The 26,134-nt window shown below is 30.0% G+C and overlaps 6 protein-coding genes across 12 annotated transcripts; 2 read left to right on the top strand and 4 right to left on the bottom strand.

Annotated features, from left to right (window-relative positions):
* The first annotated feature begins 391 nt into the window (after positions 1–391).
* On the top strand, positions 392–16,419 carry LOC100650881 (E3 ubiquitin-protein ligase TRIP12). 7 transcript variants are annotated; one of them, XR_001098690.3, is made up of 26 exons: positions 1,633–2,027; positions 3,178–3,507; positions 3,640–3,948; positions 4,935–5,021; positions 6,958–7,309; positions 7,403–7,590; positions 7,687–7,860; positions 7,986–8,362; positions 8,436–8,720; positions 8,818–9,198; positions 9,300–9,472; positions 10,455–10,629; positions 10,719–10,947; positions 11,108–11,348; positions 11,434–11,839; positions 11,903–12,091; positions 12,181–12,366; positions 12,451–12,642; positions 12,729–12,934; positions 13,011–13,433; positions 13,508–13,760; positions 13,836–14,081; positions 14,161–14,490; positions 14,583–14,901; positions 14,990–15,239; positions 16,042–16,419. XR_001098690.3 is itself a non-coding variant. In XM_012308409.3 (25 exons), the coding sequence occupies exons 2-25, from the start codon at positions 3,207–3,209 to the stop codon at positions 15,184–15,186; spliced, it is 6,219 nt and encodes a 2,072-aa protein (XP_012163799.2). In that variant the 5' UTR covers positions 392–529; positions 3,178–3,206; the 3' UTR covers positions 15,187–16,419. The 7 variants fall into 7 exon arrangements, 5 of the variants coding, with proteins under 5 accessions (XP_012163799.2, XP_020718616.2, XP_048261761.1 ...); XR_001098691.3 differs by having other exon boundaries at positions 1,634–2,027; positions 16,160–16,419; XM_012308409.3 differs by lacking the exon at positions 1,633–2,027 and adding an exon at positions 392–529 and having other exon boundaries at positions 14,990–16,419.
* Positions 16,420–17,762: 1,343 nt separating this feature from the next.
* On the bottom strand, positions 17,763–19,687 carry LOC100642282 (transmembrane protein 256 homolog). Its single transcript, XM_003395693.4, has 4 exons — positions 19,368–19,687; positions 18,595–18,748; positions 18,273–18,391; positions 17,763–18,202 (listed from the first exon to the last, which is right to left on the bottom strand). The coding sequence occupies exons 1-4, from the start codon at positions 19,452–19,454 to the stop codon at positions 18,059–18,061; spliced, it is 504 nt and encodes a 167-aa protein (XP_003395741.1). The 5' UTR covers positions 19,455–19,687; the 3' UTR covers positions 17,763–18,058.
* Positions 19,688–20,508: 821 nt separating this feature from the next.
* On the bottom strand, positions 20,509–21,242 carry LOC100643570 (40S ribosomal protein S29). The gene is made up of 2 exons (XM_012308417.3): positions 21,085–21,242; positions 20,509–20,614 (listed from the first exon to the last, which is right to left on the bottom strand). Exons 1-2 carry the CDS (start codon positions 21,144–21,146, stop codon positions 20,509–20,511), a joined length of 168 nt encoding a protein of 55 aa, XP_012163807.1. The 5' UTR covers positions 21,147–21,242.
* Positions 21,243–21,348: 106 nt separating this feature from the next.
* Positions 21,349–23,854, top strand: LOC100648938 (probable tubulin polyglutamylase ttll-15). The gene is made up of 4 exons (XM_003395749.4): positions 21,349–22,079; positions 22,170–23,353; positions 23,432–23,636; positions 23,709–23,854. The coding sequence occupies exons 1-4, from the start codon at positions 22,065–22,067 to the stop codon at positions 23,805–23,807; spliced, it is 1,503 nt and encodes a 500-aa protein (XP_003395797.2). The 5' UTR covers positions 21,349–22,064; the 3' UTR covers positions 23,808–23,854.
* On the bottom strand, positions 23,642–24,547 carry LOC125384616 (tRNA-specific adenosine deaminase 2). Its single transcript, XM_048405803.1, has one exon. The coding sequence runs from the start codon at positions 24,542–24,544 to the stop codon at positions 24,002–24,004; it is 543 nt and encodes a 180-aa protein (XP_048261760.1). The 5' UTR covers positions 24,545–24,547; the 3' UTR covers positions 23,642–24,001.
* Positions 24,548–24,646: 99 nt separating this feature from the next.
* Positions 24,647–25,903, bottom strand: LOC100651441 (single-strand selective monofunctional uracil DNA glycosylase). The gene is made up of 3 exons (XM_012308430.2): positions 25,152–25,903; positions 24,943–25,092; positions 24,647–24,869 (listed from the first exon to the last, which is right to left on the bottom strand). Exons 1-3 carry the CDS (start codon positions 25,761–25,763, stop codon positions 24,759–24,761), a joined length of 873 nt encoding a protein of 290 aa, XP_012163820.1. The 5' UTR covers positions 25,764–25,903; the 3' UTR covers positions 24,647–24,758.
* Between the last annotated feature and the right edge of the window lie 231 nt (positions 25,904–26,134).

Here is a 26,134-nt window from a genome sequence, read left to right as displayed (position 1 = left end):
AAATTTTAAAATACTAACAAAAATTTCTTTGTTTAATGTGTACCTATTTTTTGAAACATAAAGTTTACTTCTTCAAAAAAGTGGCACAATAGTTAATATCGCTGAGTTAATCCTTGAATCATTTAATAATTTTGCTAAATATATTTTAGTACAAATGTTCAACCAAAATGCTTAAATCGCTTTTCCAGCTTTTATTAATGTTTATAGACGAATAGTATGTATTTTAACTAATCTTTTATACGAAATAAAGCGATAATATTATTCTCGTTGCTGATTGGTTAATAAAAATCAAATAATGCATATTAACCAATCATTGTTCAGAGAACGTTACAGTATGGCTACATAAAGGAACGCACATGCTTCGGCTGAATCAACCATACAACCTGCATCCTGTATAATCCTCGGTCGAGATATCGTAGCAGACGACGCTCTAATCGACTTGACAGCACAGTCTGTATTTTCACGTGTCCTCTTATACATCGCATTGCGTAACTGGAGTTCGACTTCCAGGGAGGAGCTCCCTTTTTCGGTAAGTAGTTATTTCAAATAAAATTAAAAGGATCAACAAACGTTTAATAATTATAACATCTGTTACGGTTCTGTCAAACATTTGTTCTGTTTATTTTATCAGTATACTTCATTTATCGCAAACTGTTTTGACATAGGTTGAGAAATATTTTAACTTATCGGCCAATTGGATACTACTAAATCAGATTTTCAACCAATCATAACGATGCGTACATACTTGCCGTGATCAAACAATAGAACCAGAATTCGACATTCGTTACGACATCGTAATTGTGAAGTTTACGTGTTTTCCTAGAAGATTTAAAAAGTGATGAAATAACAGTTCTATAATTGCTTTAACTTTCTATCTGTCTGTTTAATCTCAAAAACGTTTTATAATTATCATTTGACACGTTATCAGCAAATGCGTTTGTAATAGTTAAGATTGGGTTGACAAAACTATAAGAATTTTTTAAAAGTATTGAACAACGAATAACAAGCTTTTTGGTTTACACTCTCTGTTACACCTCCATGTTATCATTAACGTACATTAATTTTATATACGTTGTTTTATCACCGCTCTATTCTGTCTGCTCAACACATTTATTTATGATAACCTAATCATATTTATTTTGAATCCAAGCAGTGTTTAAGGTTTGACATGTCACATGTCACCCATTAGTGAAAATCGCATTTATTCGAGTCATAATTTCTTTTCTAATAGACAGATTTATGTTTATTTATAAAAATATATAAGTTCATTGTACTAGTTTGAAAAACATAAAAAGAAAAATTGTTTTGAGGTACTGTAACATAGCATATAATGTTACAGAACATATTGAATCACACACACACGAATACACACGCGCATACGCATAGTACATATGCATATTATTGTATATGTATTGTTATTGTGTATGTATCGTAGCATATATTATTGCACGTATACTATTGTGTATATAATTATATTATATGTATATAAATACATGTATATATACACATACATATATTTTAACCTGGGAATAATTATATATTTGAAGATTTCTCATTGATATTCGATCAATTGTTTGCGATTAATTTGGCACTACAAACGAAGAGAAAGTAAAAGTTGGTGTTTGAAAAAACTGCGACAAGATGGCTATTCGCGCCGGTTTTGCATCTGTTGTTTCGTTATGAATTGCGATTTCACTCCATGCGGGCACCGTGTTTTCGAACGCACCTACGTTGAATTCGTGTGTGACGTTTCCTGATGGGGGCGGAGCATTCTCCAGCTTCCCAATTCTAACCAACCCGATTCCGATAGCCGTCGCATTCCGCTGAGTTGCTTCAGTGTGCCTCGGCAGTGCGTTTGGTGCGTTTTTTGGTGTGTGCTAGTGCACATAGCCACTCACCAACGTACGTGCTCTGCGCGAGAATCCATTTTTGTGTCGTATGTAACAAGAAACTTTTGTGCTAATAAAAATCATCGACGAGAAGACATTTTCCTCGCGATGCCCTGGGCATGTTTATCCGACATTCAGGTAATCTTTATTCTGTAATTGAGAATTCTTTTCCTCTCTTCTATTTTTTTTTCTTCTTCGTCTTCTTCTTTTCCTTTTTGTCGAGGACCTGCATACCTAAGTAGATTCTCTTTTTCGAGGACCTAAACCTGAGGTCACACGGTAACGAGAGTGGAGAAACGAAAGATAGAAAGAGACGAAGAAAGAACTCGTCCTCCATTACTTGTTCACAAGCAAATGGTGGCTTGCTCACTTACAAGTCTTTGTTGTAATTATTTACGTCTTTCGTTGAATATCTTACGATTGTACCGAATCTATTCGTGGCTTTGTTGCGACTATGTAATCCTAGTATTCTTAGAAGAGGTTCTATGATGTCAACGGCACAATTTTGCATTGACCATGATATTATAAACGGACACCAGTTGTACTGTTTGTTATGATTCTTGGGTTTGTTACTATCTCTTTCACCGTGAAGGAAAACATTAATTGCGCATCGCCTCTGCTGTATTATTTAGTCACGCTCCTCTTATCCAAGTGTCCATTGATTTATCGTAATAAGTGATTTCTGTTTAATCTATTTTGTTGAAATTACACACACACACACACACACACACACACACACACACACATTCTTTTACTTTTAATGCATTATTTGTAAGTAGATATATATATTTCTTTGTTACATTTTTAAATAATAATACATTACTATTTTAACATTTGTACAGGCTTTTATGTAATGAACATATCTAATGTGCTTTTATTAATATTTTTCTCTTTAAATAATCTATATTTTAATAATGAAAGTTAAGTATAATAAAATATTTGTAAAAATGTTTATGAAAGAAAATTTAGGATAGTTGTAATTTCAACTATATCTTCTAATTTTAATTTTTATTACGTTATAAAACCTTATTTTCATGATAAATGTTAAAATTAGAATTACTTTTAATTTAGATTTATTATTCTGTTTGATATTTTTAATTCTAATTTCAATCTTAACTTAGATTATACTCTTGTTATTATATAATGAATGTGGTGCCAAGGATATTCACTATTTTATAATCACTTTGGGTTTCATTAGAATGATTATGTTATAGAATTTTTACATGATATTTTATTAGTTTTTCATTTATTTAAAAAATTATGAGAAATATTTTCTTTTTTGTTGCAGACAGAATAGTGGCATGAGTCGATTAATCTATGGCAGATCAACAAGATCAGTCGTCATCAGGGGGGTCTGTAGAGACGGCCAGTGCTTCAGCAGACACCTCTAAGGTTAGAAGGAAGAGCTCTAGCAGTGGTAGTAGTGGTTATAGAAAACGACAAAGCACTGGTTCTATTCCTGTCACGTTAGAAGAAAAAAGACGTAGACAAACCATTGGTGATCCACAATCATCTGAAGTTTTTAATAATACTTCTTGTAAACATTCAAGTGAATCAACAGGAATTAGAACAAGAGGTGAATTTAAAGGTCATGGCAGTGGCTTAGAATCGTATCTAGGTAATTATATTTTTTTAAAACAATATGAACATAATCCTTATATATTATTTCATTCTTTTACTATTATTTTAAATGTCATGTTTATTAAAAATTGGTCATAATTCTAACTATAGTCTATATCATTTTCTATAGATAATAATTGGAAGCCACAACATAAAGTTCAGCAATCAAACTATAATATTAGTGCGAACAGTACAAGAGCTCGTAGTGTTGCAAGAACAAGTTTGCCAGAGTTAAATTTAACAGCTATTGACTGTGTTGCATCAAGGACTCGTTCTCGTACGCCACAAAATCCACAAGCCATATCACAAGGACATAATAGTTACAATTTATCAGTGTCCAGTGGTTACGATAGTAAAGAAGACTTAACATATAACAATTTGGTACCAACATCAACTACTACACCAGTTACTAGTCATCCATCCACATCAAGAACAAGAGGTTAGTGTATTTATTGGTTTTATATTAAAAAGTGTTGGTTGCAATGAGATGTGATGTGTGATTTGAGTGAACACATAATACAAATTAAACCAACTCTAAAAATGCATTTATTTTAATAATTTTTATTTTAAGAACGTATATAAATGCATAAATCGTAACAATAATAACAGTAAGTAATAATTAATTAATTAACATATTTACCAATTATAATTAATTAATATGCATTTTTTGTAAATGGGCATTTTTACTTTAAAAAATTAATTACTTTTAATATAAATAAGATTTTATTATTTTAAGAACAATGAACTTATGGTTTTATATAATATGTATAATTAACATTACTTTTTAATTGTTTATGCAATTCATTGCTGTGTTAAATTTTTTTATTTGTAATGTTTTACAATTTTTAATGATTAATAAGAAATATGATAATTATCAGTTGCTTAACAGAATACTTAAATTAAGAAATATTTTCTGAAAATTTTGTTTTGTTAAAAAAAAATGCAATATCTTTTTATTTATTATTAACAACATATACTTTTATTTTTTCTAACATACATTTTTTAAACAATTGTAATTATTTGTTAAAGGAACTAATCAATAATAATTTTGAAGAACTAACCTTTTAAAATGTTCCAAAACAATTAAAATTAACTACATAAATGTTCTGTTCAAATAGACTTAAATAGAAATCTTTATAAACAAATTAAATAATAATAATACCTTTAAACACACACGAGTGAAAACAATAATGTTCGTATTCACAACATATATTTGATACAATAATATCATATAAATTTGTTATCATGATCAACTAAAAAAATCTTTGCTCATGTATCAAAAGAACGTGTTTTGCAACCTTCATTTAATGGAGTAGTAGGCTAAAGTATAGGGTAGTAAAACTAGGATTTGATTCACAAATATCTTAAAATTAAAGAAAGAAAGTATTACCAAAATAAGAGTCATAGATCAGACTGTATCATTAGGCCTGAGGATGAGCGAATGTCTGGAAGGATTTGTGTCTGCTGTCAAAGCACTTTTTCCAATATCAACACAAACGTATCATCAAGAAGGTAAGCCTAAGGAGTACACACTTCGTACTACATTTTCTTACCCTTATTTTCTCTTAAAAATTCATGAGTAGATTTCTTTAAACGAATACAAATCATTATAAATCTGCTCTCTAAATTGGTTTTCCATACTCATATGCAAGTATATCATATATAAATGAGATCAAATTGTTTGTGTCAAATATGATTTATGCATGACATTATTTCTCCAGACATATATAAAATAAATATGGTTCTGATGTAAGTTATACATGTTTGTGCTATTTAAAATTTCATGGTGAAATTCCATATATATATATCTATATACATACATTTGTGTGTGTGTGTGTTTGTATGAAATTTATATATACATATAAATTCAAACACTCACTCAACATTGTTTTATTACTTGGAGATTTTGATGTGCAAATACTTCATGAGGTATGAAGATGGATCAAAAATATTAGCATAACAATTGAGTAGAATATTATAAAAACAATTTAGTGATAAAACCATGCCTTAATACTCATACATATACATTGTACAATATACAATTTTACTTCTCTATTTAATGCAGAGTTTATTACAATTAAAAAGATATTTTTCTCATATTATAAAATGCAGCATTTATGTATGTATTAAATAATATATATACATATAATAAGATATATAATTATGTCTACAATATGCATACAATTAGTAATGATCATTAATAAAAATGTATCAATTTCTATAGATTTATAAACATTATCTTAATGGTCCAAATTTTTACTAAAATAATTATTATTTTCAGTTTTGAAAATTACTAAGTATATTAAATTTATGTATCCAAATGTGCAATATAGCATGTGCAATATTTTCATTTAATTTAATGGGATGGATAGTATCAAATTAATAAGGTAAATATAGTTCACTTGTGGTAATGTTGAGCAAAAATACATATTTTGTATATGCACTTTGTTAAAAGAGATATATACATATATATATAAACACATTTTTTATATTCTACAAAAGATGTACAAAGCCTTACATGCAGATATGGAAAATACCTATACAATATAACTATACATGAGTGTTATCTCTAATATTTATTTCCTGTAATAATATGAAACTTATTGAATAGTATTTAATACAATAATCATATTTTAATGTTATAATTATACTGCAAATATTTATTTAAATATTATTAAATACTATCATTTCTTGAAAATTTAATGAAATAATCTATTTTATAAAATGAAAAATGTTTATAATTATGCATAAACGTATGTCTGTATAAATCACATCTTTGTTCCTTCATAAATTTTTAAATATAAAGAAAGCAAAATTTAATTTGTATTTTGCTTTAACTTTTGATTTTATGTGGAATTTATCCTAATATCCATTGTTTAGCATTTTTATCATATATAAACATAACCTCCCGATCTATTTTGTTACTATATTTATAAATGTAATATTATCATCAATATGTGATATTATACATACTTTTTAATCCTTAAGATCATTTATGAAATCTGTAAAATGAATAAAAGCATGTGTTGTACATCTATTTAGGTTTAGCACAGGATTATCCCATGAACATGTGTAATACGAATATGTATGCAATTAACATAAATATCTATAAAAAGAAAATACATGCCTGAATAGGTTGTAGATTGCACAGAAGACAATGTACATATAGTATTATAAGTTATAACGTACTTATTATCAACTTTTAACTTGTGAAAATGCTTGATTCCTATAATTATGCACAAAAAACAATGATATTTAAAAAATTTGTTTTATGTGCACTAAAACATTATATATGTATGTTAACGTTTTTCCCTTTCTTGTTATCCAAAGTGGTAATGATTTTCAACGATAATCAAGTTTTAGAACATTTAAAAATCATTGCAAGTATTGAAGTCTTTATATATATAAATCATAATAATAATAATAGTAAAATGTTTCAATATTTTAGGGTCAAAATCCCACGGTGGTACAACCTGCGCGAGTAGCAGTGCGAGTAGTCAAGTTTTAAGTGTGAAGTCCAGCATCAGAGTGGGTAACGCAGCCAGTAATTCTGTGGAGAGTGGTGGGGGGGCGTTGGCACATGACGGGGCAGGCACTAGTGGCATCGCCACAGCCACTGCCAATCCACCTGTGTCTGCCACCGCCACTGCCAACCCTGCACACCCTCATCCTGCGCACAAGCATATATTACGTTCTCGCGCAAAATTATCCAGTGACTATAAAGATCTGTCAAGTATTAACAAAACTTCAGGAAAACATCATAAAAAAGATACTACAACAGGCAACTGTTCAAGCTCCAGGTAATTGATTGCTTAAAAATGATTATTAGTTATGTTTTGAATATCATGATGTTTAATGTATGTTATCACAACTATAACGTTTTATTCGAACAGACATCGCTCTTCATCACGTGCAAGAAAAGCAGTGATAGAAGGAGGTTCGGGTGGAAGTGTAATGCCAGGTACTGACTCTTTGACTAATAGTTCCACCCCAACAACTGTTTCATCTACAGTTTCTAGTAGTCAATTAGTATCCACAACTGGAGAAGACGAATTGGCATCCACCGCTACGTCTGCCACTGGTAAATTCCTCATATACAAGATGATCCACAAGAAATGTTACAAGTCATAATTCTTTCTTCAAGAAGTTAGTGTTACAATATTATTTTTTTATTAAGCAAGTGGAGGACCATCCGGAATGTCAGGGACTACTGGAGACAGTGAAAGTGATGATGGGGAAGTTGGGAGGTTGCAAGCATTACTTGAAGCTAGAGGTTTACCTCCTCATGTGTTTGGTGCATTACCACCACGAATGCAACATTTGTTAAATAGAAGTATGGGTGCAAGTTCTGGTAATGTTCTGTTCTTTGCAAATTCTACTTTTTCTTATTTCATTTTTTCATTTTATATTTTCATTTTTATTAAAAGCAATTTTTTAAATAAGTATTATATTTAGAAAATAATTTTATAATTCTAGCTGCTAAAGCACAACAGTTACTGACTGGTTTGCAAGCTGTTGATGATGAAGGAGAGCAACTACAAGCTGTTATTGGAATGGGTGAAATTCTTGTTATGGGAAATGAAGATACATTAGCTGGCTTTCCTGTGAAACAAGTGGTTGCAGCATTAATAAATTTACTCGGAATAGAACATAATTTTGTAATAATGACACACGCATGTCGTGCTCTTACTTACATGATGGAAGCTTTACCCCGATCGTCAACAGTTGTGGTTGACGCTGTTCCAGTGTTCTTACAAAAATTAGAATCTATTGAATGTATGGACGTAGCAGAACAGTGTTTAACAGCGCTAGCTATGCTTTCTCGAAGACATAGCAAAACCATTTTACATGCGGTATGCGTAGTATTAATTCATTGACGATCAATTTAAAACGAATGTTGTTTCTTATTAACACGTCTATTTTTAGGGAGGAGTATCAGCTTGTTTAAAATTTGTCGATTTTTTTAATATCACAGCACAACGAGCTGCATTAACAATTACAGCAAACTGTTGCCAAAATCTACATCCTGATGATTTTCACTTAGTAGCAGATAGTTTACCCTTATTAACAAGTAGATTGACAAACCAAGATAAGAAAAGTGTTGAGTGTGTTTGTCAAGCATTTAGTCGATTAGTTGATAGTTTTCAACACGATCCAGTAACTTTACATAAAATTATCAATGCAGAACTTCTTCAAAACTTACAACAGTTGGTAAGAGAAATACTTATTTTCTATTATTATTTTTCTTAATAATGTAATATTTTATGAATTTTATTACTAAAGATATATGCATTTTCTTATATTTTAGCTTATGATTACCCCACCTGTTAACAGCATTGGTAATTTCATAACAGTGTTGCGAATGCTCTCTGTGATATCAAATCGCTGTCCTGATTTGGCACAGCTGCTTCTGCAACAGAATATAGCTTTCACATTAAGTTATCTTTTAACTGGATCATTAGAAGTGAAAACAGAAGATGTAGAATTAGTGCCGCGATCTCCGCAAGAGTGGTTTGAAATTACTTGCTTGATTGAAGAACTCATGCCTTCTTTACCAACAGATGGCATATTTAGTGTAAATAGTTTACTTGAAAGGACCAGTAATCAACAAGAAAATGTTCATTGGGAATGGCGCGATGAAAGACATTGCTGTCATCCATTTAGCACTATTGATTCTAGAATCATTGAGGTATTATAATAATACTTTATGAACATATGAAAACATTATGAAAAACATATAACATTATGAAAAATCAAATATGTAGAGTAAAATGACAATGTCTTCTTCAGATGGCATTTCAGAATGGCGAAGATGAGATTTGTTTGTCCTCTTTAGGACGAACTTATACGATAGATTTGACTGTGATGAAACAAATTAATGAAGATATTGGATTAGCAAGGAGCATTTTTCGCAGAGTGAATGCGCATCCTACAGAAGGCAAAAGTCCTACATGTTCATCTAAGTAAAAATATATTAATATCTTTATGAATTAAGATATGTTAACACTTAGCCAACCAAACGGGGAGATCTCCCTTTTTGACTTTAGCAATGCGTTTTTTTTTTTGTTATTAACAGTCATTGTTTACTTGGAATTGTTCCCAATTAATTGCGTTATTTTTTCTGCTTTTATAAAGTAGAGTGTATAATAAAATACACCAATTTAGTTGGTGTTAAAATTAATTAAAAAGTTACATTATCAGTTATGATTAAATAAAGTTATAATCGAACGATACCACACTACAAAAAAATATTAAAATGCATTATGAATTTTTAATTTCATTTTATTTTTATTTTTAATTAAATTTGTTATTTATTTTTAGTCATCTTTAATGTTTTTAATTTTACCTATATTTTTTTATATTTTTAATATATACTTTTAATTTGATGTTTTGTATAAAAAATATATGAACTTGTTAAACAAAATCATTACCGCAAAATATAATTGATCACTTAAAATTATTGTCAAATGTAATTGACAGTAATTTTTAGATTTCTTTGTTTTCTGAGTAGTGAACATTAGTCCTCGATACTTGAAAAAATACGCGTATAGGTTGGCTTGTCCATTGCAGTGAGAAACGTATAGCTCGCTGTGGTACGCACGGTTGATTAAGTGTTAACACTCTGGGGACCAGAGACACGAATTCGCGTCTTTCATACTTCATGCAGTATCCTATAAAAATGTTAACTATTGTTAAATAAAACAGTAAAAAAAGCAATGGATCGTATAAACGAAACGTTATGAAAGTGTCCTTATATTATATGTTTGAATAATACGAAACCATTATCAATATATTAGATATTGGCCTTTTTGAATCTTTTCCGATCGCTCCAAAAACAATTCAAGCTATATGCTTGTCAGAGCAACTGGTCTCCAGAGTGTTAATATTCAAAATGAGTTTTTCACAAGTTTTAGGTATTATAATTCGTATTATAAATTTTTGTAGCATGGATGTTGTACCTCCAGTAATTGAAACAAATGAATGGTTAGTATCGTTTATTCGAACGTTATTCTCTGTGTTATATGAAGTCTACAGCAGTTCTGCTGGTCCTGCTGTAAAATGTAAATGTCTCCGAGCTCTGTTACGTATGGTCTATTATGCCTCGACAGATTTACTTAAGGTAAGTGTGTATGAGCTAAATGAGAATACTATTATATCTTTGAAATTGTTCATCATTGTTTACAATTTCCTTTATTATTATTAATACAGGACGTCTTAAAAAATCAAGTAGTATCATCACACATAGCGGGTATGTTAGCGTCCCAAGATTTACGAATTGTTATTGGAGCCCTGCAAATGGCAAGTATATTAATGAAAAGACTACCACAAGTATTTGGGGTTCATTTTCATCGTGAAGGCGTCTTACATCAAATACGTCAACTAGCTGATCCTGAAGTACCTCTTGGTGTTTCACCACCCAAGTGTCCTTCTAGTACTGGTAATCTGCCTATATATATATTATTATTATTATTAAAATGGTTTACTAATACGTTACATATTACTATAGTTACTTATTACGTTACATATTACTATAGTTACTTATTACGTTACAAAATATATGATTTAACATTTATATTTTTCATTTTTACCTTTCTTAGGTACATCATTACCAAGCCCACAGCCAGGTCCGTCTAATACGTCGCTTTGTTCCACCACGATGTTTTCTTCTAGTAATGCTACATCTCCAATTGCTTCTCCATCAACGAATGGTAATATATTATTCGGTACGATTGCAACATGTCAGTTGAAATCAAATCTCTCTGCATCGATGGAAACGCATACTAGAAATGAATTAAACTCTACTGTAGATGATGTAACTACACCACAAAGTGCTCATTTGTACGTGTATGCAACACTAAAATATCTTGAAAAAATATCTTATACTGTGGATGTAGTATATTATTTACATTAAATATTTTATTAGGAGAATTGGAGATGTCCTGAAAAGGAAACGACACAATAAGAAGGGCCGATTTTCTAGACTTGGCGGTACTACGCCACAACAAACTCAGCAACCCGAGTCGCTTTTTACTGGTTTCGCTCCCAAAAATAATCGTTTCTTAGGAAATCTTAATCCTGCTAGATGGGGTCGAAAATCATCGTCTTCAAGTTCTGCTAGCGATAAAAGGGATACAAGTTCATCGACAAGTTTGTCAAAGCCGCCTAGTAATTCAAGTTTAACAGGAGGTAACCGAGACAAGGCTAAAGCATGGGTACGTGATCAAGCTGCTCAATTTTTGGCTCGATACCAGGATGACGCTCCATGTACACATCCTGCAATGACAGTCCTCTCAAGGCTTACTGCTGCCATACAACGGCTACAATCAAATGTAAGTATCTTTCGATATAAGTATGCAATATTTAACATTCATTAATTGAAAATGCATTTGTAGGAACTGGATGAAATGTTATCAGCACTTACTGAATTACGAGATATAGTATTGGAAAGTGATATATCTCCATTTGAGATGAATTATAGCGGTCTCATCAAAGCTCTGCTAAACTACCTCACAACTACGGATGCACCTGGTAATCGTTATGATCGCCTTCGTATGTTCTGGAAATTATTTGCAGAATCAACAGTAAGTAAAATGAATTATTTCACATTTTTATAGTTTATATTGGAGACTTCCTTTGAGGAACATTATTATTACAAATGTTTAATTTTTAGATGTGTCAAGATAATAACATTACCGACTTTAATCCTGGAGCATTTGGTGCTCTAGTAACAAAATTGAACAGTTGTGTTGCGCAGTTGGAACAATTTCCGGTAAAAGTACATGATTTACCAGCAGGGTCTGGGGCTGGTCGTGGAGGCACTAGTGCTCTTAAGTTTTTCAATACACATCAACTCAAGGTAGAGTATTTAATTTTCAAATAACAGTAATATCTTAACTTGAATAACAGTAATAATTTAACTTGAATTATTATGATTTTGTAGTGTAATCTTCAACGACATCCAGATTGTAACAACTTAAAACAGTGGAAAGGAGGTACTGTTAAGATAGATCCTCTTGCATTAGTACAAGCAATTGAACGTTATTTAATGGTTCGTGGATATGGTAGAATACGAGAGGCTGAATCTATGCTTAGTGACGACGATAACAGTGAAGATGATATAGATGATACATTGGTAATATCTGTATATGTATATACATTTATACCCTTTTTTGAATTAATAAGTAACAATATTTTGAATTTATATTATTAATTTTATAGGCAGCAGTAGTTATAAGTCAAGGGTCAGCGAAACATAAACTCCAGTTTTTAATTGGAGATGAAGTACTGCCTTTTAATATGACTGTTTATCAAGCTGTTAGACAATTTGGTTGTACTGGTATGGATCATTCTGAAGCAGAAGCTGATGGTGAACCACCACTTGGCCATGATGCTGTATGGGTACAAACTCATACAATTTATTATAGGTATTTTTAATTTTTACCCCTTATTTTTAAAGCAAATGAGGAAAGTAAATGGTCCAAATAATTTTTATTCTTTTAGACCTGTACCCGAGGAAGAAACTACAACATCGCCAAAACCAGGATCAAGTTCACAGGGTAGTAGCCGCAAAGGCAAAGGAAAAAGTACAAAGATCAGTTCAAAACGAAAAGAGGATAGTTTATGGCTTGAGGGAATAGTCCCTGCACAACGATGTCCACTTGATTCTTATTTGTTACCTACTTTACCATCTTCAGTTACTATTACTGATGCTTCATTGGATGGTTTATGTCTATTACGTCTTCTACACGCTTTAAATCGTCATTGGAGTGTTCTATTTCCTTATCTAAAGGGTTTAAATTTACTTTCTCCACAAGACTTTATTAATAATAAAATAGCCGCAAAAGCAAGTCGGCAGCTACAAGATCCTTTAGTGATCATGACTGGAAACTTACCTTTGTGGTTACAACAAATTGCTACAGTGTGGTAAGTACTACGAAATTCATAATAGTTTACTCATGTCAATTTTGCTCAATTATTATATTTTCAATCGTTTACAGTCCATTCTTGTTTCCGTTTGAGACAAGACAGTTGTTACTTTACGCAACATCGTTTGATCGGGACAGAGCTTTGCAGCGTCTTTTAGATTCCGCTCCAGAATTATCGGGATCTGACAGTCAAGAACGTGTTACTCCACGTTTAGAACGAAGAAAGCGGACTATTTCTAGAACTGATATTCTCAAGCAAGCAGAATTAGTTATACAAGACTTAGCATCTAGCAAAGCCTTACTTGAAGTGCAATATGTCAATGAGGTTTATTTTGTATACTTTTTATATAGTTTATTTTTCATGTTATTTTCACAGTACTTTATAATTATTGTTTTGCAGGTTGGTACTGGTCTTGGTCCAACATTGGAATTCTATGCTCTAGTCTCCCAGGAATTACAGCGTGCTGACCTTGATCTTTGGCTTGGTAGTTCAAATCCTACAGAAACAGGATATGTTAATGTTCCCCAAGGACTTTTCCCAATGCCGATTGCGTGGAATACTAAAGTGTCCCATCTTGCAAAACTTAAAACAAAATTCAAGTTCCTTGGAAAATTTATGGCGAAAGCGATATATGATTCAAGAATGGTACAAATTTTTATTTCGTTAATTAGTTACAACTTGCGACGTTATCATCAAGTTACATCTTTATTTGTATAATTTTTAGTTGGATTTGCCATTCAGTTTAACCTTCTATCGATGGTTATTGGGAGAAGAACATATGCTAACGTTAGCCGATTTAGCACATGTATGTCCTGATGTACATCGAACTCTTAGTAGATTACAAGAAGTTGTTAGACAAAAGGAAACAATTGAGAAGGATCAAACATTAAGGCCACATGAGAAAGCAAAACTAATAGACTCATTAAATTTAGATGGCTGTTCAATTTCTGATCTTAGCCTTGTTTTTGAATTACCGGGTTATGAGAACATCGAGTTAAGGAAAGGTGGAGGCGAAGTGCCCGTTACCATTTATAACTTGGATCAATATATCAAGGTACTTCTATTATAATGATTTAAACATTAATATATGAACTTATTTGATATTTTTTCTATTATTAATTTCATACTTTAAAATTGATTGTTTAGTTGGTGGTACATTGGTTCTTATATGAAGGTGTCTTCAGACAAATGGAAGCATTTAGGGAAGGATTTGAATCTGTATTCCCACCATCACAACTGAAACTATTCTTCCCTGAAGAACTTGAAGCTGTGTTCTGTGGACATGCACAATCAGGTGGACAATGGGACGTGAAAACGCTTTCAGAGTGTTGCAGGACTGATCATGGTTATACACCAGATTCTCGTGCTATTCGTTTTCTATTTGAAGTTATGTCAAAATACAACAGTGAAGAACAAAGACAGTTCGTTCAATTCGTCACAGGTTCACCTCGGTTACCAGTTGGAGGTAAGTTCTTATTACTTTATGTAATGATATTTACTATATTCAAATAAATTTTAAAGAAAAATGTAAAAAATAAAATGTTATATTACAGGTTTCAAGAGTTTAACACCACCGTTAACGATAGTGCGTAAAACGTTCGATCCGTCTATGAACACAGACGATTTCTTACCATCCGTAATGACTTGTGTTAATTACTTAAAACTGCCTGATTACACAACATTAGAAATAATGCGGGAAAAGTTGCGAATAGCTGCACAAGAAGGACAACATTCGTTCCACCTTTCCTAGAAACGGATGGAAAACCGGCGCGCCATTTGCTCTTTTGCTATCACATTGTCCAGGTTGAACAAAATTCTTCAGACACCATTTAAAATATCTAAAAAAAAGGCTACGTTTTGTTCGAAACTCAGTAATCGTACATTTGCACTTTATATAAGCTTTTTTCGAAGATATCTATTTCTTGATTTTAGTGAAAATTCATTTAAATAAATTCTAATTTGATGTTTATCTTTTTACTTATAAACATAGATTGTGATATATTTTCTCATCAAAAAAAAAAGGTGCAAAGATATTAGCTCTACCATATGAGTTTTCTCTTGTGGTATTATGAACCAGGTAGCGTGGGAGCAGCCTTGTTCTAGGAAACTTATCTTTGATGTGTTACAATAATTAATAAAAGTTGTAAATATAGTTTAATATGCGCAAGTCTATATAAATACTTTATATTATATAATAGTGACAAAAAAATGATATTGCTATGAGACACCATGCTAATTAAATGTAATTTAGTCTGAGGGGACATCTATTAGATATAAGTAAATTTTATATCAGTGGTGCATTTAGCATCGCCATAAATCGCCAATCTCATGCCTCATTGCAATTTGCAATGAAATCACAAATCAAGATCAATGAAAGAATAAAACTGCGCTAATGATGTAACTCATGTTTCATCATCATAGAAATATAATAACTCCGAATATAATTGCGTGTTTACGATTATCGTTTTAATTTCGTAATCGATCTCTTTGTGTTCGCTGCTTAGTTTTCAGTATGCGAGCACTGCGCGAATTGACGTGCAACACTCCTATATTTAAGTTTATTCGATGTATTACTAATTAAACTTATTTGATATTTTTATTCTAGGTAAGATAGTCCAATTAATACTTTACTTAGCTGTGTAAGAATGCAGCCAACATCGTCAGATCAAGTCATCATAATGATATATGAATCGAAGAAAATTCTTATATCCACTTATTTACAGGCGAAGTATCTATTTATGAAACATGTACGACAACTGTATAATACGAAATAGAATGGATATAAAAATCAGCGAAGCTGGTGTATCAAATGGATTATACAAGGTACATTACTTTCTTATGTCTCTGTAGAAATGTGATTCTATAAAAAAATGATAAAAATATGAATTGATCAAAAGTAGAAAAGGAATAAGACGCAATTATTTGTTTTACATTTATATTTTGTACCATTGTTTGAGATGATCAATATATACATACATCACTTTTTGATTTTTATTTTTATATACATGGAACTTAATCGGTGAATTAGCGATTACATTAGTTGATATTATAAATAATTATCGTTTTTATTTTGAACACTTAGCCAACCGCGCGCGTCACAGCGAGCTATATATTTCGCACCGCAATGGACAAGTCAACCTATACGCTGTCCGCCGCGCATTTTTTGAAATATCGAGGCGAAGACTAATATTCATTATTTAAAGAACAAAGAAATCTAAAAATTATTTAAGTGGTCAATTATATTTTGAGATAATGATTTTGTTTAACGATCTCATATATTGTTTATACAAAACATCAAATTAAATATATGTATTAAAGGTATAAAAAAATATAGGTAAAATTAAAAACATTAAGCATTTGAATCCCAGGGATCTTTGAAAAAACAGGGTGGAATAATCCTGAATAGCGCGATAATGCTTGTCTTAATTGATTGCGAAGAGAAACATGCGGCGCAATAGCGCTCGTCATATTTGTTATTTTTATGAAATACGTCTGTTTATAAAATATTATTATATATGCGTACTATTAGTTTATAAATATTTCAAGTTTTGTTCAATAAAAATTATTGAGAAGATAATAATGAAATACAAAATACCATCAGTCATCCGTAGCGTTCAAATGTACTGGAACTTTTCTACTAAAGACTAAAGATAAATAACACGACTTGAACTTGAAATTAAAAATTCATAATGCATTTTAATATTTTTTTACAATGTAGTATCCTTCGATTATAACTTTATTTAGTCATAACTGATAGTGTAACTTTTTAATTAATTTTAACATCACTAAATTGATGTATTTTATTATATACTGTACTTCATAAAAACAGAAAAAGTGGCGCAATTAGTTAGGAACAAATCTAGGTAAACAATAACTGATAATAACAAGAAAAAGGAAAACACGTTGCGTAAATCAAAAAAGGAGATCTCCCCGTTTGGTCACGTAGCGATGTACTTCACAGAGGAGAGATCTCCCTATTCGGTTGGCTAAGTGTTAAAAGTAGCAGAATTACTTTAAAGTTCCATTTCAGTTTTACAATATTTTTTTAATGTTATATTATAAAAATTATTTACAACTTGATATTTATACTTTATAATTTTTATGTATTTTATGATAAAACGTAAAACGTTATATTTTTGCATTACATTTCTAATACAAATAACGATGGATTATAACTGGTAATGTATACATAATATAAAACAAAAATCGTTCATAAAGTATGCAGGATACAAGTTAGGAATACAATTATAATGTATAATAGTTTAGGGTATTATCTAAACCTACATCAGTAATATTATAAATGAAAGGTACATTTATATCAATTCATTAGCATAAACAAATTTTAATTTTATTTAGATCATATTATATTTCTTTAGCAATTTTCAATAAATGAAAATACAAATGTTGCTTGCCGACGAAATATTTCTTCTAATTAACAATATTTCGTAAGTAACATGCATAATATAAAAAATGGTTTTATCTTATGAAAAAGTAATTTATTTCAAAGTCAATCCAATTATTAGTAATTATTTTTATATACACTAATTAGGAATATCTTTTATGCGTGTTAGCTTCCTTCTCTTCTTCACACATATTATTACATTCCTATGTTTTTTAATATTTTAAATACACATGCTTAACCATCCTAGTATGAAACATATACCACCTACTGGTGTTAATCTATTGTATTGTTTGTCACCAGTAAATGCAGAATAATAGCAAGTCCCACAGAACAGTACTATTCCAGAAAATAGGAATGTTGCAGCCTAAATAATATAATAATAAATATAATAATACAAATAATTGATATTAATATTTCACAAAAATTGAACATACCACATAAGGTGATCTGCAAAGAGGTAATCCTAACATTGCTAATGTATGAATAAAATGGTAACGACTTGCAGTTTCAAATACTTGCTTTCGATCTACTTTCTCATGCTCTGGATATTCCTCTGAAATCGTGATGAACCATAAAAAATTATTTTGTTTATAAAAATCATACTGAAAAATATACAATTTATTCTTTAACATGCTTAAAAAACTTATTAATAAAATATTCTTTGTAGAGTTAATTAAAATATACATTTTCTTTAATACATGCAGAATATTGCACTTGTATTAAATTAAAAAGCTGCAACAATTTTTTGAATCTTACTATGAGAACCATAAGCACCAAGAATTGTAGCTGCAGCACCACTAAATGCAGCAAGTTTAACAAATGGTCCTGTAGCTGCAGCCAACTTCCATAAGGGCACTGGTGGTGGCATTTTTACTTCTATTCTTGGTTTTAAACGTAATTGCTTTGGTACCTGAAAACAATTTCTCTTTGATAAAAGATTTATATCTTATATAAAACTAAAAATTTGTGTTGGCAGAAACCAACACATCATAAAGCTAAATTTATACACAAAGATTTACACATTATTAGAGCAAAGAATAACAATGTTTAATGTAACCTGTAATTATACAAAATTAAAGATCTACTGCACTTTATTTAACAAAAATATCCTAAAAATGGTAATGCATTACAGTAATAATATTACATGATAATATGTAATATTATCCGAAAAATTGTTATAACAAGAAAATGCTAGAAATGTTAAATAACTATTAACTTCTTCTTCATTTTAATAATTTATTGCTCTCAATTATGAAGTTGCAATTTTGACAACTATCAATTATTATATCAATATAAAATAGGCATTCAATAGGTTAAAAATTTAATCTATTATAATTTACAATAGATAAAATAAATGTTTTAATACTTTTACATTGTATTGTAAATATTTATAACTTAATGTTTTAGTTCTGTCATTAATTTAATAGCGTTCAAACATTTTAATTGTAGTAAAGCACTATAAATACTTATTATCATTATTCTCTATTTTTATTATTGTTAATCTTTTTTTATAAGAGTTTATAACTTACTGCTTCAATCGATTCCCAAATGTACGATGCTGTTTGTCCAATTAAACTAACATGAGTTAGCGGATTTAAATAGTACATAACTTTCATGCATTTACCGACATAAGTATACAAATACTACTTATTTTACTTAAAATTTATATCAATACACAATCCTGCTAAGTTATAGGAGTCAAAAAATCAGATAGGTCAGATTACATTATCGTCAGATGTAAACAATACTATGTGATCTATGGGCATAGGAATATAGAATCCGAGCAATAACTCAGCAACGGGAGATGGAGCAATTACCAGTTAGCAGGGAACGTGATACTTGGAATCGCATTAGTGATTGGTTGTGTTCACGCAAGCGCAATTTTATTTTCATCGAGTAAAAGTGAATCAGTGTAACTGATCGATTTCTGAATCTAACTGACTGACGTAACTGACTGATCAACAGTATTGAGTCAGTGATCAATGATGAATACGATTCCAAGCACCATGTGAGCGTATTTCCCGCTCCTCGGAAGTGGTTTCACACACCACGTCAGTCCATATATTCCTAATATGATCAAAATCTAGAGGAATTAATTCATATTTCATATTCATAATTCCGATAAATTATGAAATAAAAACCTGCTATTCGAAGATTTATCTGGGATGAATTGGACACATACATTTTAATTAAATTCATCAGATTTAATAGCTGAGATCAAATATTTTTATCTGTTACAGTTAGTAACAGTCCGCGTAAATCATAATCCTAAACTAATAACTACCAGTCAATAGCTGCATATATCATAACGTGAGCGAATATATTTAAAGATCGCTAGATATGGAAAAATAAAAAAAAGCATCAATGTATCAAAAGTTATATTTTATAAAAGATATTAGCTAATTTTAGGTAACATATCACATATCTATTATAGTCTTATACAATATTTTACTAGAAAATCTAATGTTTTAATCTTAATTTAGTTATAATATATTAAAATTAACGATACAAATATATTTAGTAGAAAAAATTAATTTTATTGTATCTCATACATTCATTTCATTATTCCCATGTTAATCCAGCTGTAAATAAAAAGAGATTGATTTAGATATAATATTTAATCGTTATATATATTAGAAATATATCTGTACACATAAAAGGATTCAAATTTTATACCTTTTTAAAGCCAATGTCGGCAGCATATTCCCGAAAACATTGGCGACAAATGTTCAGTCCATATTTTCGTATTAATCCGTGCCTGTTGGCACAAGCACGACTGTAAAATAACACAATATGATTAATTACATATTGAAAGAACACTATTATAAATAGACTACGGCAGTCCAATAATAAGTTATAAATGCTATGCATAATATATACTACATTGAGGTTATGTTCGAACAATGTAAAAATGATATTTTTAAGCAAAATATGAATTTTTTTTAATTATAGTGATAATAAAGTAATTCATATTTTTAAATTATCTTAAACAACATACACTAAAAGCTATAAAAATATCTTCTTTTACTGGAAAAACATAAACATGGACACATGGTCTATTGCATACATGCAATTCATATTTTTAAATTATCTTAAACAACGTACACTAAAAGCTATAAAAATATCTTCTTTTACTTGAAAAACATAAACGTGGACACATGGTCTATTGCATACATGCATGTAACTTTATGATATAAATTGATTTGTCTACAATTTAAAAATATAATACAAAATAGTAATACTTACCAGGATCTGGATCCTTGGCCATATTTTCTCGGATGCGAATACCAAATATTTTGGAAACCCATTGTTTAGATTACTGAGCTATATACAACTCTGCGTCTAAAATCGAAATGGCAGGAAATGGTCAGAAACTTTTACGACGCAAAGTTAGGCTACACTACGCGTACACTAGCGTACTCTAGAACGATTCCCGCCAATGCTTGAACGTTATTCAATATAAACATCACATAACATCAAAAAGAACTTGTACTTATTACATGTCTTTATTGTTATAATATACATATATACTATTATTATTATTATTATTGAACCACGGATATTTATGCAATTTTATACTTTTATGGATCGTCATTTATAACAGTGGAACTTAGCAGAGATTTTTTCACATTGTAAGTATCCTGAACGTTTTTACATTTTTAAGTTTTCTATAAATACATAAAAACCCGCAGTCTAATTTTTATATAAAAATATTTATATTTAGTATATGTATATTATAAAAGGTAAGTGTACGATTTCGTTGTACAGTAGTGCCTTACTAACTATTTTTTTGCCTTTTAACTAACCGTTGCCAGAACTTTCTCTCTATCCTATTCATACTGAACCAGAATTTCTTATGTACATAGAAAGGTACTCGTTTGCTAAGTGACCAAATTCGGTCTCGCGGCCGGTTATCAAGACAATATACTTTAATTGTAAATTAAAGAACATTTACTATTGGGAAGTAAATTTCTTCGCATTTTATTTCTTTTTAAATTATTTATAAAATGTAAGGTATTTAAAGAATAGAATTTAACACAGGTTCTATGTATAGAAACCGGTACTAAGAAAGTATGTTCTCATTAAAAAGCAGGTGGTATAGCGGGGAAAACTACAACGGTACTTACATCAAGCTAGAACTCAGTAGTGGGGACACAAATATATTGTGAGCCATACCATCCTGCGGACTATTATTAACAAATAGTATTAAAATTATATGTTTAATCATGTCTAGTAAACAGGTTTGTACATTTTTTTAATAGTTGCATGATTATTTAAATTACTTTGATAAATTGAAATAACCAGTTCAAAAACTTCATTTACTTTTACAGAATGTTAATGAATGTACAATATATACCCAAATGATGAACTTAAAAGTGAAAACACTTTTAAATATATTTTTATATTCTATAACGGGTCCAATAATTTTATATTGTTTCTTGTCCTTTTTATACTACCATGAAAACTTAAAAAATACGCAATTAAGTACAGCAGAAATAAAAGAAAAGAATCCATTATATCGAGTATACACGAAAAGTAACGATACTGAATATTTAAAACATGTATTTCTTGTATTGGAACGTTTAGGATTTAAACAAACCAATGATGCATTTAATTGGGATTTATTGTGGGCACATGACTACCCATTTAGAAGTTTAAGTTCTAGCTTAAAGAAGTTAAAAGCTCATCAACGTGTTAATCATATTCCCGGTTGTGGATATATTACGAATAAAGTGGATTTATCAACCGCGGAAGGTCGCTACATTTTACCAGCATTTAAGATACCAGAACAAAGTAGCGAATTTCTTTTGTATGCTAATCAGCATCCAGAAAAGATGTTTGTACAAAAATCGAATGATCATCGGGGTATTAGCATAAAAAATGTGAGCGACATAAATGTTACAGAAACTGGATCTTTTGTACAAGAATTTATACAGCGACCATTTCTCATAGATGGATATAAATTTGATATTGGAATATACACCGTGATCACATCCGTTGATCCCCTTAGAGTATATATATACAAAGGTGATGTGCTCTTTAGATTTTGTCCTGTAAAATATTATCCATTTGATCCTGAAGTTTTAGACAAATACGTAGTTGGCGATGATTACTTGCCGACTTGGAATGTTCCATCTTTGAAACATTATTATACTAAATTGAAGTTTTCAATGAAAGATTCGTTCGACGCATATGTACGTATGCAAGCGAAAGATCCTGAAAAAGTTTGGAGTGGTGTACGCGAAGCAATCAGAGAAATTACTTTGTCAAAAGAGATTTATATTAGAGAAGCTATAAAACGTTTCGGAAATGGAAGAAATTTTTTCGAGTTAATTAGAATCGATTTTGCACTCGATGAAAATTTAAATGTTTATACCATGGAGGCAAATATGTCTCCAAACTTATCTTCAGCGCATTATCTGCCAAATCAATTACTTTATGAACAAGTTATATTTAACTTATTTTCGTTAGTTGGTATAGGGCAAAGAATCAGGAAAGATTCTTTGAAAATAAGGTCTTATAAATTTTATATTACAATTAAGTTAACGATCTTTTAAAATAATATAACATTGATTGATGTTTACATTTACAGAAACAGAATGGAGGAAGAAATGGAAGTAGCTGAGAAGAATATAATGGTTTTGCCAGAACTTTGCATAGAATGTAATGACTGTTTTCATGTAGAATGTCAGTTATGTAGCCCATGTTTCACACCTGAAACTAAATTGATTTTATCTCAAAGTTATTTGGAAAATCAGAATAAAATGGATTTTCAAAGAATCTTTCCACCTCCCATAGTAAGTTGTTTTTAAGAATAGATATTCATTTTATTTAATGTGGATTAAATAAATATTAATCATCATTTGCAGACAAAAAATATGATATTGAAAGATTATACAATAAAAAATCAATTACTTGTCAGATGGTATCAAGGCAAGTGTGAATTAGATCATTCATGGTGTTCATAACTACATTTTTTTGGAATTTATTCCTTCATAAATACGTATAAAATAAACAAGGCCACTACATGTATATAAAACAATTTGCTCTACTGGCAATGTACAATTATTAATACTTAATATTTTGTATAAAATTGATTTGTTTATGTATCATATTAAAAATCAAAATAGAAACTAAAATGTTTTTTAGTAATGAATTATAATTAAACAAAAAATGAATTTATTAAATTTGTAATATTTGTGTCCTTTTTTTTACGGTCTTTTTTAAATTTTGATTCAGGTACATTTGGATTTGTACCTTTATAAAATTCTTTTAACAATGTCATTGCTTCAGTACCTTTGATACCTCCTATTATCTTTGTTCTTGAATTATAAAGTTTTGGTACTTCAAAAACACTTATACATCCACCAAAACGATCGTTTCCACAACCATATATAATGTTACGTACCTGTAGTTGACATAATGCAGATGTACACATTATACATGGTTCTACAGTAACAATAACATCAGTATCATAAAAAACATTTTTATAGCTTAAATCTTTTACGTTACAGGACTCTAAAACTTGATCTATACAATTTATTTCCGCATGTCGAGTTGCATTGCGAGTTTCGTTAACTGTATTATTACCTGTAGCAATGATATCATTGTTATATATAAATAAACAGCCAACTGGAACTTCACCAGATTTTAGAGAATCATTTGCCTTTTGTAGAGCAACATTCATCCAACTTAAAAAATCCATTGTATCTCTTTTATGTTTTAATAACTTAAATTTGTCAAATTTTCATAGAAAAATTACCAAATACACATATACACGCACACAATAATACATAAAAAAATAATATTAGAAATTACCACAAATTTATAAAGTAATATATGTAACATAAATAGTACAGTTAGGTAACATAAAATTGTACTGATAAAGAGCAAAAGATTATTCTTCTTGTCACGGTATTTTAAGCTGTAAAACATTCAAGTAATCCAAACTCACTTAACTTTTGTGTTGCTTTTTCACTCCAATTTTTATTATTCACAGCACGTGGACTTGGATGAGGTAAACATAAAACCTAAAATCATAAAAAAATTACAAACATTTCATCTATATCTATTATAAACAAAATTCTAATAAGTAGTAATTACCTTCACAGGTAATTTTGAAGACTGAACTACTAATTGTGCTCGTTTCTCTGCATATCCACCAATGCCAATTATAATTTCAACTTTTAAAATCTTAATTGCATCTGCTAATGCCTTGTCACAAGCAGAATGTAAGATTTGTATCTCTGGCCCCTAAAAAAGTAAGAAATTTAATATATAAATATGACTATAATAAAAGATAGATATATTGCCTTTATTTCTGCTGGTGTAATATTACAGCCTTTTTTATTCATCAATGCAATAGGACAATAATTATGTATATATGCATGTTCAAAGAATTTCTCTGGACTTTTACATAATTCTTGAAAAAGACCCCATAATCTTTTCCCACTGATTTCGCTACGAGTACATTGAAATCCGGTTACTTTTCTATTTGGCTGTTCTTTGGCTGGTTTTCCAACATGTCCACAAATTTTTAACCAGTCACGAACCATACTTATTTCTCCAAATGGAACACCAGTTTGGGACATACCCCAAGGACCAGGATTCATTCCAAGAAACAATATTTTCTTAACAGTATTACAATACTTTTGTACATACATAGTGTGTATATTAAATGCATATTCAAGTGGACTATAAACATACTCTACTGGCAAACGAAATGTAATTTTTCTTAACTCAGCAGCCAAATTATGTTCCATTGACAATAATTGTTCAGAAATATTTTCAAGTGAAGTATCACTTGTAACTATACTATTTTCCTTTTTTTCTGAATTATCTTCATCTTCTGATTTCATTCTTTTAGGATTAATATCTACTGAATCACTATCACGTCTTGTTTTGGTTTTTCTAGACTTCGACATTATAATGATCTCTTCAATAAAAACTTTATTATATTGTTTTTATAAATTGTTTTTAAAAATTCATATAAGTATAATTTATATGTATAAATATAAATTCAATTTAATATATTTAAAAAGTGCAGTCAATGTGCTTAGCAAACACTCACACATGTACGATAGTTCTTCGAATTCAACAGTGAATGTTCGCAAGGAAGTCCGTTCATTCTTCATTCATTAATAGACAAAGAAAAATATAGCGAAGGAATAAAAATGAAAGAGACATATGAATTTACCTCTACTATCCTCTTTTATATTAATATCTGATTGTAAAATTATGAATTTGTCAACAATATTATTTATAATAATATAGAAATCAACAATTGCAAATATAC

The sequence above is a fragment of the Bombus terrestris genome, chromosome 5, assembly GCF_910591885.1.
Source record: "Bombus terrestris chromosome 5, iyBomTerr1.2, whole genome shotgun sequence".
In the NCBI taxonomy this organism is placed as follows: Eukaryota; Metazoa; Arthropoda; class Insecta; order Hymenoptera; family Apidae; genus Bombus; species Bombus terrestris.
This window is presented reverse-complemented; position numbering and strand designations above follow the sequence as displayed.